This window comes from Pogoniulus pusillus, chromosome 14, assembly GCF_015220805.1.
Source record: "Pogoniulus pusillus isolate bPogPus1 chromosome 14, bPogPus1.pri, whole genome shotgun sequence".
In the NCBI taxonomy this organism is placed as follows: domain Eukaryota; kingdom Metazoa; phylum Chordata; class Aves; order Piciformes; family Lybiidae; genus Pogoniulus; species Pogoniulus pusillus.
Window position 1 is genome coordinate 30161826 of NC_087277.1, and position 15904 is coordinate 30177729.

At 55.5% G+C, this 15904-nt stretch overlaps 1 protein-coding gene across 1 annotated transcript in view; it reads left to right on the forward strand.

Annotated features, from left to right (window-relative positions):
* Positions 1-569: 569 nt before the first annotated feature.
* The window catches only part of PI15 (peptidase inhibitor 15), a 38727-nt gene continuing 23392 nt past the window's right edge, over positions 570-15904 (forward strand). The window contains exon 1 of the mRNA XM_064153991.1: positions 570-876. Within this exon, the coding sequence (XP_064010061.1) occupies positions 604-876 (273 nt within the window). The 5' untranslated portion in view covers positions 570-603. The remainder of the gene's footprint in view (positions 877-15904) is intronic.

Consider the following 15904-nt stretch of genomic DNA (forward strand, 5'->3'; position numbering starts at 1 on the left):
CTATTATCCAGAGGTAAGCCGTTCAGCTCGCTCAGTTTGCTTTGCATGCAGCTTTAGCACTGCTCATCACACGGCGAGGAAGCTGAGGTTGAGTGCTGCGTCTCGGAGCTGTCCTGCTGTCATGCTTTCTGCGTTGCCTTTTAGCCTCCCGGTTTATCCGTGCCGCAGCGTGTCCCAAGAAGCCACTCCTGTGGGGACAGGCAGAGCCTAGGATGGATTTGTTTCCGTCGCCAGATGCTGGGAGGTTCCTCGCAGCCTCCCTGTTTCAGCCTCAGAGCGTGGTTTGTGGAGCGATGCGGTGTGACAGCACTGTGGCTGTTGCAGGAGCGCTGGCTCCGGCCGTGCAGCTGCCGCTGTGGTGCTGCTGTGTTGGCAGCGAGGGCATCGTCTCACTCGCTGCGGTTACCGAGGGCTGCTCAGTAACACATGCTCTGGCCGGGCTGGTTTTGTGCTTGAGCCGACAGGCAGAATCATTTTTCGCCGCGCTGCACCTTGCTCCCCAGGTGTGCAGAGTCACATCTTTGCCATCTCCTCTTCCACAGATCTGGTGCCTGTTGCCCTGCCTTAGCGCAGAGTGCCTCTGCCCTTCTCCCCTGCCGCACCATGGCAGCAGCCGCTGCAGTCAGTTGTGCTTTGCTCCTGTCCGTCCTCTGCGAAACACCTGCACTCGTGGTGCCCAACGCCACGGCCCCGCTGCGGGCAGGCGAGAGCGCCGGCGAGGCTGGGGCAGCCCTGGCGGCTCCCCTGGGCTCTGCCAGCCTGCCCAAGGCCAGGCGCAAGCGCTACATCTCGCAGAACGACATGATTGCCATCCTCGACTACCACAACCAGGTCCGAGGCAAAGTCTTCCCGCCTGCTTCCAACATGGAATACATGGTGAGTGAACGCCTGCTTGCTGCAGAGCAGAGCAGCCCTGGGAGCCTGTCGTTTCCTTTCCTTCAGCAGCCTGGGAGGGTTCCACTGAGCAGAGAGCTGACTTCTGGCTTTTGTTGCTTGCTGGAAATGTTCTTTCCTTACCTGTTTGCAGTGGCAGTAACTTAAGCAAGGAGAAGCTCAGTACCGAACTCTGAACCTTTTCCTCTCCCTGTTGCATGTTCACTTCTGCAAGCAGACCCAGTGCAGCTTCTGGGACCCCCCAGTAAAGGAGGTTGTGAGTTAACTGCTTGGTGCCCTGAGGCACAGGATGTGTTCCACTCTTTAAAGTGCTAACCCTTAGTAACTCCACCGCTTTTGTGGAGAGCACTGGAAGTCATCGCCCTGATGCGTGCAAAAACGCAGCCAGTGACCGCTGCTCTCACCCACAGCACTTCTGGAGACTCCACTTCTCACTTCTCTCACCCACAGCACTTCTGGAGGCTCCACTTCTCACTTCTCTCACCCACAGCACTTCTGGAGGCTCCACTTCTCACTTCTCTCACCCACAGCACTTCTGGAGGCTCCACTTCTCACTTCTCTCACCCACAGCACTTCTGGAGGCTCCACTTCTCATTTCTCTCACCCACAGCACTTCTGGAGACTCCACTTCTCATTTCTCTCACCCACAGCACTTCTGGAGACTCCACTTCTCATTTCTCTCACCCACAGCACTTCTGGAGGCTCCACTTCTCACTTCTCTCACCCACAGCACTTCTGGAGGCTCCACTTCTCACTTCTCTCACCCACAGCACTTCTGGAGGCTCCACTTCTCATTTCTCTCACCCACAGCACTTCTGGAGACTCCACTTCTCACTTCTCTCACCCACAGCACTTCTGGAGGCTCCACTTCTCACTTCTCTCACCCACAGCACTTCTGGAGGCTCCACTTCTCATTTCTCTCACCCACAGCACTTCTGGAGACTCCACTTCTCATTTCTCTCACCCACAGCACTTCTGGAGGCTCCACTTCTCACTTCTCTCACCCACAGCACTTCTGGAGGCTCCACTTCTCATTTCTCTCACCCACAGCACTTCTGGAGGCTCCACTTCTCACTTCTCTCACCCACAGCACTTCTGGAGGCTCCACTTCTCACTTCTCTCACCCACAGCACTCGGAGAGCCCGCAGTGAGGCTGTGCTTGCAGTTACCCCTCTGCAGCACTGCTCGCCTCCTGCTGCTGTGTTTTACCTGCTGCACGCCGCTCTCTGCACGCCTAAGTGTTTCCATCAGACAATGTTGCTTTCAAAGGCTGCTCCAGAGTGTAGGATTTCAGTCTGCTCAGCGTGCTCCCTTTGTGGCTTTCCCCCCGACTGGCAGGTCCTGCTGACTTGAGCTATGTGGTCCTGCAGGTAGGATGGAAGTTACTAATGCCCTGTGATTTCATCCCTGGCACCAGGAGCCGCCGCAGCGTGTTTGCTGTGCCTCCTTCCAGCTCTGAATGCGCTCGTTCTGTCCAGCTCTAGTGTTAAACATAGGCTGGCCAAGCAAAGAAAAACATTGTTTTACCTTCTAAGTGAGCTGTTGAGAGTTCTGAATGTGCAGACAAGATGTGTCAGCACTGCACTAACTACTACCTACTACCCTGCAGAGGAGGAGGCTCAGGGCAGAGCTCATTGCTGTCTGCAGCTCCCTGAAGGGAGGCTGTAGCCAGGTGGGGTTGGGCTCTGCTGCCAGGCAAGCAGCAAGAGAAGAAGAGGACACAGCCTGAAGCTGTGCCAGGGCAGGTCTAGGCTGGATGTTGTTAGGAAGTTGCTGGCAGAGAGAGTGGCATTGGAATGGGCTGCCCAGGGAGGTGGTGGAGTGGCTGTGGCTGGAGATGTTCTTGCCAAGCCTGGCTGGGGCACTTAGTGCCATGGTCTGGTTGGTTGGGCAGGGCTGGGTGCTAGGTTGGGCTGGCTGAGCTTGGAGCTCTCTTCCAACCTGCTTGATTCTATGATGGTGATCCTATGATGATGAAAAACCTGGATGGGAAAAAGTATCACAGTATCACCAAGGTTGGAAGAGACCTCACAGATCATCAAGTCCAACCCTTTAGCACAGAGCTCAAGGCCAGACCATGGCACCAAGTGCCACGTCCAGTCCTGCCTTGAACAGCTCCAGGGACGGCGACTCCACCACCTCCCCGGGCAGCCCATTCCAGTAGCCAGCCATGGTCTGGTTGCTTGGCCAGGGCTGGGTGCTAGGTTGGACTGCTTGATCTTGGAGCTCTCTTCCAGCCTGTTTGTTTCTATAATTCTATGCTTGAAGTCACAGAGCTTCTGGCATGACAGCAGACGGTTAACAGGGCTGAGAAACAGGACACCACCAGCTCGACTGAAGCAGGGGTTTGTTGTAACAACAACTCCTCCTTGTTAGCAGCTAACGACTTAACAATATGGACACCTCTTTTATCACAGCTGTTTGCCTAAATCTGGGTCTGATGGTATAAGCTCCTTAGCCCATCCCAGCAGCGCCTCAGAATGCTGAGTGAGCTCAAAAGAGACCAGCCTGTGGCCATCCCGTGGGGTGAGTTTGAAGTTTGGTTAGGTGGAAAGGTCAGAGACAAGAAAAAACAGAGAGGTTAGAAGTCAGACTCTGTCATCATTTTCCTTGCCCTGCTCTCTGCTGGCATTCCCTTTGATGCTGCATAAATAAACTTTGCTGTAATGTCTGAGGGAACGGCAGCCTGCCATGCCCTTGCTTGCCTTGTGTGCCTTAGAGATCACAGAGTCAGTCAGGGCTGGAAGGGAGCACAAGGAGCAGCCAGTCCCAACCCCCCTGCCATGCCCAGGGACACCCTACCCTAGAGCAGGCTGCACACAGCCTCAGCCAGCCTGGCCTCAAACACCTCCAGCCATGGGGCCTCAACCCCCTCCCTGGGCAACCCATTCCAGCCTCTCACCACTCTCCTGCTCAACAACTTCCTCCTCACCTCCAGCCTCACTCTCCCCACCTCCACCTTTGCTCCATTCCCCCCACTCCTGACACTCCCTCACAGCCTCAAAAGTTCCTCCCCAGCTTTTTTGGAGCCCCCTTCAGGTCCTGGAAGGCCACAAGAAGTTCACCTGGGAGCCTCCTCTGCTCCAGCCTGCACAGCCCCAACTCTGTGCTCACAGCAGAGCTGCTGCAGCCCTCTCAGCATCTTGGTGGCCTCCTCTGCACTGCCTCCAACACTTCCATGTGCTGCTTGTCCCAGGGGCTCCAGAACTGGCTGCAGTACTCCAGGTGGGGTCTCAGCAGAGCAGAGCAGAGCAGAGCAGAGCAGAGCAGAGGGGCAGAATCCCCTCCCTGGTCCTGCTGGCCACACTTCTGCTGCTGCAGCCCAGGCTCTGCTTGCTCTCTGGGCTGCAAGTGCACACTGCTGGCTCCTGTGGAGCTTCTCCTCCAGCAGCACCTCCAAGTCCCTCTCCTGAGGGCTGCTCTCCAGCCCCTCACTGCCCAGCCTGGACTTGTGCTTGGGATTGCCCCAACCGAGATGCAGGACCTTGCACTTGGTCTTGTTGAACCTCCTGAGCTTGGCTTGTGCCCACCTCTGCAGCCTGTCCAGATGTGCTCCTGCAGTTTGCTTAAGCCAAGCCAGACCCTGTCCTATTCCCCAGAGGTTTGTAACAGCAGTGCTCTGGACTTCTACTTTGGATTCCTCCTTCAATGCCCACATATGTGTAAACCACCTTGCTTCATAGAGTCATAGAATGGGTTAGGTTGGAAGGGACCTCAAGGATCAGCCAATTCCAACCCCCTAACATAGGCAGGGACACCTCCCACTAGAACAGGTTGCTCAGGGCCTCATCCAACCTGGCCTTGAACACCTCCAGGGAGGTTGTGGGGCACAGAATCACCCAATGTGATCAAAGATCAAACATTCTCCACATTAAACAGCCCTGTGAGGAGAGGCTGAGGGAGCTGGGGAGGTGCAGCCTGCAGCAGAGGAGGCTCAGGGCAGAGCTCATTGCTGCCTGCAGCTGCCTGCAGGGAGGCTGTAGCCAGGTGGGGTTGGGCTCTGCTGCCAGGCAGCCAGCAGCAGAAGAAGGGGACACAGCCTGAAGCTATGGCAGGGCAGGTCTAGGCTGGATGTGAGGAGGAAGTTGTTGGCAGAGAGAGTGATTGGCATTGGAATGGGCTGCCCAGGGAGGTGGTGGAGTGGCCGTGGCTGGAGGTGTTGCAGCCAAGCCTGTCTGGGGCACTTAGTGCCATGGTCTGGTTGGTTGGGCAGGGCTGGGTGCTAGGTTGGGCTGGCTGAGCTTGGAGCTCTCTTCCAGCCTGCCTGATTCTATTCTATCACACACATCTTGGGCCTCTTCAGGGCCACAAACTCAACCTGCCTCCACCATTTTTTCAGGGGCCCTTTCCATCCCTCTCCATCTCTGATACTAACACCTCCTTCTCTCAGCCTGATCTGTGCAGCTGCTGGGATGGAGCAGAGGTTTTCACAGTGCTCTGTGACCATTGCAGGCAGGAGAAATTGTCAACTTTTTAATCCTTGCCACTACAGAGAGGCTTTGGTAGGAAGATCTTGATGATGACAGGGTGATGTGAGCTGTACCAAGACTGGATACCCCTCTGGCAGTAATGCCCTCTGGAGCTTGCTTAGTCCATTCTTTGGCCTCCTTATGGTCTCAGAGCATCTCTTGTATCCCATGCCATGAGAATCTGATGACATGAGCTTGTCACTCTTGCCTATAAAAGATGTTATGGCACTGGATCAGGTTGCCAAGGGAGGCTGTGGATGCCCCTCCCTGGAAGTGTTCAAGGCCAGGTTGAATCATAGAGTCAGAGAATGTCAAGGGCTGGATGGGACCTCCAAAGCTCACCTGGTCCAGCTCCTCTGCCAGAGCAGCATCACCTAGAGCAGATCACACAAGAACACATCTAGACAGCTCTTGAATGTCTCCAGAGAGGGAGACTCCACAACCCTCCTGGGCAGCCTGTGCCAGTGCTCTGTCACCCTCACAAAGTTGATGTGGAACCCCCTGTGGAACTCTACTTAGTGCCGTGGTCTAGTTGAGTGGATGGAGCTGGGTACTAGGTTGGACTGGCTGAGCTTGGAGGTCTCTTCCAGCCTGGTTCTGTCTATGATTCAACTTCCACCCATTGCCCTTGTGCTGTCAGTGGGCATCCCTGAGAAGAGGCTGCTTCCAGCCTGCTGGCACTCACCCCTTAGATATTTATAACCACGAATGAGGTCACCCCTTAGTCTCCTCCTCTCCAGGCTCCAAGCCCCAGCTCCCTCATGCTGTCATCATAAAGAAGATGCTCAACTTCCTTAATCATTTTGGTGGCTCTGAAGGCCAGGTTGGCTGAGGACTTGAGCAGCCTGACCTAGTGGAAGGTGTCCCTGCCTGTGGCAGGGGCTTGAAACTAGATGGTGTTCAAGGTTCCTTGTAACCTAAACCATTCTATGTATCTATGGTGGCAAAAGCATTGTCATCACCAGGAGGCAAGGTACCCTGTGCTGAGAGACCATTGCAGAGTGTCTGCTGCTGAGCACTGTGGAGAAGTGAGTGGTAGTGGTGGAAGTGGCCTTGCTGTTTCTCCTAAGGAGGGCTGGAAAGGAAGCCAGGTGCCAGAGAGCTGGAATCACTTACAGATGTGGCAGCCTGGGGAAACCTCTTCTAAGTGTGGGGAGGTAGAGAAGCACTAAGCAGCTTGGAAGCCCCAGAAAGAAGTTTTCTCATCTCTCTGTCCACAGTCACATTAAATTGGGTCCTGCTCTCTTCTTCCTGATTCTGTCAGGAGCTTTGCTTTCCTCCTGAGCTGCTGCACTGCAGTCTTGTTTCTGCACAGCTCCACTGGGAAGAGCTCAGCCTTTAGCTCTGCAGGATCACAGAATCAAGCAGGCTGGAAGAGAGCTCCAAGCCCATCCAGTCCAACCTGTCAACCAGACCATGGCACTAAGTGCCCCAGCCAGGCTTGGCTTCAACACCTCCAGCCACAGCCACTCCACCACCTCCCTGGGCAGCCCATTCCAATGCCAATCACTCTCTCTGCCAGCAACTTCCTCCTCACATCCAGCCTAGACCTGCCCTGGCACAGCTCCAGGCTGTGTCCCCTTCTTCTGGTGCTGCTTGCCTGGCAGCAGAGCCCAACCCCACCTGGCTACAGCCTCCCTGCAGGCAGCTGCAGGCAGCAATGAGCTCTGCCCTGAGCCTCCTCTGCTGCAGGCTGCACCCCCCCAGCTCCCTCAGCCTCTCCTCACAGGGCTGTGCTCCAGGCCCCTCCCCAGCCTTGCTGCCCTTCTCCAAACACCTTCCAGCACCTCAGCATCTCTCTGCAATGGAGGAGCCCAGAACTGGACACAGCACTCCAGGGGTGTCCTGAGCAGTGCTGAGCACAGGGGCACAAGAACCTCCCTTGTCCTGCTGCCCACACTGCTCCTGAGCCAGCCCAGGATGCCATTGGCTCTGCTGCCCACCTGGGCACTGCTGCCTCCTCTTCAGCTCCTCTCTCCCAGCACCCCCAGCTCCCTCTCTGCCTGGCTGCTCTCAGCCACTCTGGCCCCAGCCTGTAGTGCTGCTTGGGGTTGTTGTGGCCAAAGTGCAGAACCCTGCCCTTGGCCTTGTTCAGTCTCATCCCCTTGGCCTCTGCCCACCCATCCAGCCTGGCCAGGTCCCTCTGCAGGGCTCTCCTCCCCTCCAAAAGCTCCACAGCTGCTCCTAGCTTGGTGTCATCTGCAACTTACTGATGCTGGACTCTCACCCCTGGAGGTGTTCAAGGCCAGGTTGGATGAGGTCTTGAGCAACCTGTTCTAGTGGGAGGTGTCCCTGCCTGTGTCAGAGGGGTTGGAACTGGCTGAGCTTTGAGGTCCCTTCCAACCTAACCCATTCTATGATTCTTCAAAGTCCCTGTGGTCTCTGTTGGAACCCACACCACCATGGCCATTCAAAAACCAGGCTGAGTGTGTGCTTTCCTGCAGACAGGCTCTTGATGGGTTTGTGTGCACCAAGTATCTCTGCAACTCTGCATCACCCAGCAACTGGTTCACAACAACCCCAAGCAAAGCTCCAGGCTTGGGGCAGTGTAGCTGGAGAGCTACCTGGCAGGAAGAGACCTCAGGGTTGTAATAGACAGGAGCTGAATGTGAGCCAGCTGTGTGCCCAGACAGCTGAGTGTGAGCCAGCAGTGTGCCAGGCAGCTGAATGTGAGCCAGCAGTGTGCCCAGGCAGCTGAGTGTGAGCCAGCAGTGTGCCAGGCAGCTGAATGTGAGCCAGCAGTGTGCCCAGGCAGCTGAGTGTGAGCCAGCAGTGTGCCCAGACAGCTGAGTGTGAGCCAGCAGTGTGCCAGGCAGCTGAGTGTGAGCCAGCAGTGTGCCCAGGCAGCTGGATGTGAGCCAGCAGTGTGCCCAGGCAGCTGAATGTGAGCCAGCAGTGTGCCAGGCAGCTGAATGTGAGCCAGCAGTGTGCCCAGGCAGCTGAATGTGAGCCAGCAGTGTGCCAGGCAGCTGAGTGTGAGCCAGCAGTGTGCCAGGCAGCTGAAAGTGAGCCAGCAGTGTGCCCAGGCAGCTGAGTGTGAGCCAGCAGTGTGCCAGGCAGCTGGATGTGAGCCAGCAGTGTGCCAGGCAGCTGAATGTGAGCCAGCAGTGTGCCCAGGCAGCTGAATGTGAGCCAGCAGTGTGCCAGGCAGCTGAGTGTGAGCCAGCAGTGTGCCAGGCAGCTGAAAGTGAGCCAGCAGTGTGCCCAGGCAGCTGAGTGTGAGCCAGCAGTGTGCCAGGCAGCTGAGTGTGAGCCAGCAGTGTGCCAGGCAGCTGAAAGTGAGCCAGCAGTGTGCCCAGGCAGCTGAGTGTGAGCCAGCAGTGTGCCAGGCAGCTGTATGTGAGCCAGCAGTGTGCCAGGCAGCTGAATGTGAGCCAGCAGTGTGCCCAGACAGCTGAGTGTGAACCAGCAGTGTGCCAGGCAGCTGAGTGTGAGCCAGCAGTGTGCCCAGGCAGCTGGATGTGAGCCAGCAGTGTGCCCAGGCAGCTGAGTGTGAGCCAGCAGTGTGCCCAGGCAGCTGAATGTGAGCCAGCAGTGTGCCAGGCAGCTGAGTGTGAGCCAGCAGTGTGCCAGGCAGCTGAAAGTGAGCCAGCAGTGTGCCCAGGCAGCTGAGTGTGAGCCAGCAGTGTGCCAGGCAGCTGAGTGTGAGCCAGCAGTGTGCCAGGCAGCTGGATGTGAGCCAGCAGTGTGCCAGGCAGCTGAATGTGAGCCAGCAGTGTGCCAGGCAGCCAAGAAGGCCAATGGCATCCTGGCTGGAGTTAAAAATGCTGTGTCCAGCAGGAGCAGGGAGGTGATTGTGCCCTTGGAGTCAGCTCTGGTGAGGTCACACCTGCAGTGCTGTGTTCAGTTTTGGGCACTGCAATACAGGAGAGCTGTGGAGGTGCTGGTGCAGGTCCAGAGGAGAGCAATGGAGCTGGGGAAGGGCCTGGAGAATGAATTTGATGAGGAGTGACTGAGGCAGCTGGGGATGGGTAGTGTGGAACAGAGGAGGCTGAGGGAGACCTCATTGCTGTCTCCAGCTACCTGAAGGGACACTGTGGAGAGGCTGCTGCTGGGCTCTGCTCACAGGGAGCTGGAGACAGGAGAAGGGGGAATGGCCTCAAGCTGAGGCTGGGGAGGTTTAGATTGGACATTAGGAAGAAGTTTTCCCTGGAGACAGTGTTCAGGGAGTGGAATGAGCTGCCCAGGGAGGTGCTGGAGTCCCCCAGCCTGGCTGTGTTCCAGGGTGGTTTGGCTGTGGTGCTTGGGGCTATGGTTTAAGGTGAGTCTTGCAGAGCAGGGTTCTAGGCTGGGCTTGGTGCTCCTGAGGGGCTTTGCCAGCCTGCTTGGTGCTGTGGTTCTGTGGTGGGTTTAATGGGCACTGGGCACTGTCTTCCATGGTGTTCCCATAGGCAGTGGGAAAATCTGCTCTAGGTTAGAGCACTCCCAGGTGATGTGGAGTACTCACTGAAGAGCCATGCAGAAGGAGAAGCAGTGAGTAGCTCACTGCTGGCTCTGCAAGAATGAATCCTGCGCTCAGTACTCATCAGTGGTCATTAGGAGACTGCCAGCTGCATGTCTGAAGTACTCCAGGCTTGTGGAGTCTCTGTCTCTGGAGGCATTCCCAACCTGCCTGGACAGGTTTCCTGAGTGATCTCCTCGAGGTGACCCTTCTCCAGCAGGGCAGTTAGGTTGGATGATCTCAGAGACAGCTTCCAAGCCCTGCAATGCTGGGGCAGGCTGAGGCAGCTGGGGTTGTTCAGCCTGGAGAGGAGGAGGCTATGGGGTGTCCAAATAGCAACCTTCCAGTACCTGAAGGGGGCTGCAAGAAGGCTGAGGAGAGACTGTTGGCAAAGGCCTGCAGTGATAGGACAAGGGCCAATGGCTTCAACCTAGGGAAGAAGAGGTTTAGACTGGATGTGAGGAACAGGTTCTTTACCATGAGGTGCTGCAGGCTGCCCAGGGAGGTGGTTGAGATCCCATGCTTGGAGATATTGAAGGTGAGGCTTGCCAGGGCTCTGGGCAACCTGACCAAGCAGAGGATGTCCCTGCTGACTGCAGTAGGGGGTTGGATGGGATGAGCTTTGGAGGTGCCTCCCAACCCAACCCATTCTGGGATTGTGTGACAGCAGGAGAGGCAGGGTTGCACACTCTAACACACAGTGCTGCCTGTGGCATGCTGGCTGGGGATGTGAAGAGCAGACAGATGCCTTAGATGAAGTCAAGCCTGCTTGCACACAGAAGATAAGCTATGGTTTCAGCCCCACTGCTGTTCACTGATGGCATAAATCTGCCCTTTGCTAAACATGTCACTTCATAGGGCTCCCAGGGGGGAAAGTTCCTGAGCAGCCTTAAATGAGCTAGTCAGGATGCATAAAAGTGTTTCCACATCCCCTGTTTCTTCCCCAGCTTTCCCCACCCTCTGCTCTGCTGAGCCAGTGGCAGAGGATCTGGAAGGCACTGGAGAATCTTTTCATTCCCACTGAGCCCAGATACAAGACCTCGTTAAAATGGGCAAAGGGAAAGTAGTTGTGCTCCAAAAGAAGCTCCTGCAGGCCTGGGAGGGAGTCCCTGAGAGCCATGGAGGGACTCTGTGCACTCTGCATGGCCCGGCAGTGACCTTCCTTGCTGAGGCCACCAACTGGTAGTCCTTGCTTCCTCCTCATCAAGATCTGCAGAGCACTGACAAAGGCAGGTCAGAGAAGCCAGCCAACAGCTGAGGCAGTGGCCACAACTGCTCAGTAACTGCATTACTGTTTTGCTCCTGTGTTTGAGTCACAGCATCACAGAGTGTCTCAGACTGGAAGAGCCTTTCAAGCTCACTGAGTCCAATCATCACTTTCACACTGACAAGTCCTTGACTAACCCAAGCCCCTCAGCACCACATCTCATCACTGTGAGTGGCTGTGGTTGGAAAGGACCACCAGCATCAGCCAGCCCAGCCTTCATCCCAGCAGCCTTCATCACCAGACCACAGCCTCCAGCACCACAGCCACTCTCCTCTGAAACACCCCCAGGGATGGTGACTCCACCACCTCCCTGGGCAGCCTGTGCCAGTGCCTGACCACCTGCTCAGGAAAGAGCTTCCTCCCAGCATCCAACCTAACCCTGCCCTGGCACAACTTGAGGCCATTTCCTCTTGTCCTAGCATCAGTAACTGGGGAGCAGAGACCAGCTCCAGCCTCACTGCAACCTCCTTTTAGTTAGTTGCAGAGGGCACTAAGGTCCCCTCTCAGCCTCCTCTTCTCCAGATTAAACACCCCCAGCTCCCTCAGCTGCTCCTCACAGGTCCTGTTTGCCAGACCTCTCCCCAGCCTCGTCCTTCTCTGCACTGCTCCAACACCTCAGTGTCCTCCTGTGCTGTGGTGACCCAAACTGGGCACAGTACTGGAGCTGTGGGCTCACAAGTGCTGAGTGCAGGGGCATGAGCACCTCCCTGCTCCTGATGCTGCTCACACCATTGCTGCTCCAGGCCAGGATGCTGCAGGCCTTCTTGGCCACCTGGGCACATTGCTGGCCCATGTTCAGCTTGCTGGCCAGCTTGTTGTGGTGTTTTTCTTGCTGTCAAACGGACCTCAAACTTGCTGCAAGAATATTCAATAGGTGATGGGTAAGGCAAAAGGGACAAAAATCCACCAAACTCAACCCCTCTTCAGGTTCTCCAATTTTCATACCTCGAGGCTTGTATCTGGACATGGACAAAGTGAGTGAATTTGGGTTTCTCTCCAGTCCAAAGGCATTTCTGATAAATAAGCTTCTCAACTTCTTTACCTCACTTTTTGCTGTCCTCAATGTGGTTTCTTGCAGACCTTAGACCTCATTGCTGTTTGCAGCTCCTTGCAGGGAGGCTGTAGCCAGGTGGGGTTGGGCTCTGCTGCCAGGCAGCCAGCACCAGAAGAAGGGGACACAGCCTCAAGCTGTGCCAGGGCAGGTCTAGGCTGGATGTGAGGAGGAAGTTGTTGGCAGAGAGAGTGATTGGCATTGGAATGGGCTGCCCAGGGAGGTGGTGGAGTGGCTGTGGCTGGAGGTGTTGAAGCCAAGCCTGGCTGGGGCACTTAGTGCCATGGTCTGGTTGGTTGGGCAGGGCTGGGTGCTAGGTTGGGCTGGCTGAGCTTGGAGCTCTCTGCCAACCTGCTTGATTTTATGATCCTTTGAGGTCCCTTCCAGTCCCTGACATTTTGTGATTGTAGAATGGTTTAGGTTGGAAGGGACCTCAAATCTCAGCCAATTCCTCCCTATGGCAGTCACTCTGCTGCAACAGCATAGAGTCAGGGCTGGGTGACAGCACTGGAACAGGCTGCACAGGGTGGGGGTCATGGAGTCTCCCTCTCTGGAGACATTCAGAACCTGCTTGGCTGTGTTCCTGTCTGATCTGCTCTGGCAGGGGGATTGGACTGGAATGATTTGCCGTTGGAATGGGCTGCCCAAGGAGGTGGTGGAGTGGCCATGGCTGGAGGTGTTGAAGCCAAGCCTGGCTGGGGCACTTAGTGCCATGGTCTGGTTGGTTGGGCAGGGCTGGGTGCTAAGTTGGGCTGGCTGAGCTTGGAGCTCTCTTCCAGCCTGCCTGATGCTATGATAATGATTCTATGATGACATTTTGTTCTTGAGTTATTCACTGTGGCTCATCTGCATGGTCCCACTGAAGTCATCCATGCCTGTAAGGATTGCAGGCCTAGTTCCTTCAGGATTTATGCCTAAGGATTTGGATAGGATCTCTCAATTCACATAGCTTATCCCTGCCCTGTTGCAGGACTTCCTGCTGCATTAAGTACATATGGTTTTCATCTTGCCTCCTCCTGAGCACAGAGAGTGATGCAGCCTCAGTCACATCTCTTGGCAAAATGTTTGACATTAGGACTAGAAATGGTTTCCAAATGTCTAACCTAAATATTTCACTCCAAACCTCAGATAATTAATCTTTATGTGCACTTTGTAGCTGCCCAATAGAATTCCTTTTCTTTCTTTCATTCCCAGTGTTACCCTTTCCATGCTCACTGACAGTTTCCTTGGCATTAATTGAGTGATTCCTTAATTTCCATGTGTGTGCCTCAACATTCTTCTGCATGTGGCAGCAAATTGTGCTCCAGTTACAGCTCTTTGCTGGAGCCACTGAGCAGTGCCCTTCAAAGGCCAAGCAGATGGGGCCCACTGAGTGAACTCTGCATGGCTGCAGGCACCACTGCTGTGGTGTGATGGAGGAGCTCCTGCCAGCCTACTCCCTCCCCTCAGTACCACAGAACACAGAATGTTAGGGGTTGGAAGGGACCTAGAAAAGATCACCCTGTAGCCCTGTTCTCTGAAATCCTATCTACACAGGGAAGGTTGAAGGCAACAGGTCAGGATGCAAAGAAGAAAGAATCAAACAAGTTGGAAAAGACCTCCAAGCTCATCCAGTCCAGCTTAGCACCCAGCCCTGCTCTCTGTCCACAGTCACATTAAATTGGGTCCTGCTCTCTTCTTCCTAACTCTGTCAGGAGCTTTGCTCTTCTCCTGAGCTGCTGCACTGCAGTCTTGTTTCTGCACAGCTCCACTGGGAAGAGCTCAGCCTTTAGCTCTGCAGGATCATAGAATCAAGCAGGCTGGCAGAGAGCTCCAAGCTCAGCCAGCCCAACCTAGCACCCAGCCCTGCCCAACCAACCAGACCATGGCACTAAGTGCCCCAGCCAGGCTTGGCTGCAACACCTCCAGCCACGGCCACTCCACCACCTCCCTGGGCAGCCCATTCCAGTGCCAATCACTCTCTCTGCCAGCAACTTCCTCCTCACATCCAGCCTAGACCTGCCCTGGCACAGCTCCAGGCTGTGTCCCCTTCTTCTGGTGCTGCTTGCCTGGCAGCAGAGCCCAACCCCACCTGGCTACAGCCTCCCTGCAGGCAGCTGCAGGCAGCAATGAGCTCTGCCCTGAGCCTCCTCTGCTGCAGGCTGCACCCCCCCAGCTCCCTCAGCCTCTCCTCACAGGGCTGTGCTCCAGGCCCCTCCCCAGCCTTGCTGCCCTTCTCCAAACACCTTCCAGCACCTCAGCATCTCTCTGCAATGGAGGAGCCCAGAACTGGACACAGCACTCGAGGTGTGGCCTGAACAGTGCTGAGCACAGGGGCAGAAGCAGCTCCCTTGTCCTGCTGCCCACACTGCTCCTGAGCCAGCCCAGGATGCCATTGGCTCTGCTGCCCACCTGGGCACACTGCTGCCTCCTCTTCAGCTCCTCTCTTCCAGCATCCCCAGCTCCCTCTCTGCCTGGCCCCTCTCAGCCACTCTGACCCCTCTCAGCCACTCTGGCCCCAGCAGATTTCAATCTGCTTCTCATCATGGCAGAGCACAGAGTAACTCTTAGCATAGTCCACCCCAGTCTTCCCCCTCTACTCTGCCCTGGTGAGACCACACCTGGAATATTGTGTCCAGTTTTGGGATCCCCAGTTGAAGAAAGATAGGGACCTGCTGGAGGGAGTCCAACAGGGGCTATGGGGATGATTAGGAGGCTTGAACATCTCTGCTATGAAGAAAGTTTGAGAGCCCAGGCACTGTTTAGTCTGGTGAAGAAAAGGCTGAGAGGGAACCTTGTCAGTGTCTGCAAATATCTGAGGGGTGAGTGTCAGGATGAAGGTGCCAGGTACTTTTTGGTGGTGCCCAGTGATAAGGCAAGGGACAATGAGTACAAGAGTGAGCACAGGAGATCCCACTTCAACATGAGGAGAAACTTCTCTGCTGTGAGAGTTCTGGAGCCCTGCAGCAGGGTGCCCAGAGAGGTTGTAGAGTCTCCTTCTTTGGAGCCTTTCCAACCTACCTGGATGGATTCCTGTGTGATCCTGCTCTGGCAAGAGGGTTGGATTGGGTCATCTTTAGAGGTCCCTTCCAACCCCTAACATCCCGTGGCAGTGAAATTTGCTCATTGCTTCCAACTTCTCCTTCCTACCACTTAGAATCCTAGAATCAAGCAGGTTGGAAGAGAGCTCCAAGCTCATCCAGCCCAACCTAGCACACAGCCCAGGCCAAGCAACCAGACCATGGCACTAAGTGCCCCACCAGGCTTGGCTTCAACACCTCTCTTTAGCCAACTGAGTGTGTGCTTTCACCATCCAGCACCAGCTGATGAGCTCTGGGATATCAGTGCTCTCAGAAGAGCAGAAGGGAACAGAGGACTGCTGTGGTTTTCACAGATGCAGGTGGAAGTGTCTGCATCACAGCTTTGACAGGATGCAGTCATCTCACAGCACACTCAGCCCTTTGCTATGTGAAGGCAAGACCATAGAATGGTTTGGGTTGGAGAGGATCTTTCAATGTCATTTCACCCAAGTCCCCTGCAGTTCTGGGTTCACTTTTGGAGCCCTCACCATAAGAAGGACATTGAGGGGCTGGAGCAGGTCCAGAGAAGGGCAACAAAGCTGGGGAAGGGTCTGGAGAACAGGGCTGGGAGGAGCAGTTGAAGGAACTGGGGTTGTTTAGTCTGGAGAAGAAGAGGCTGAGAGAAGACTTCATTGCTCTCTACAGCTCCCTGAGAGGAGGTTGCAGGCAGGTGATGGTCAATGTCCTCTTCCTAGTAACAACTGAAAGGCAGAGAGGATTTTG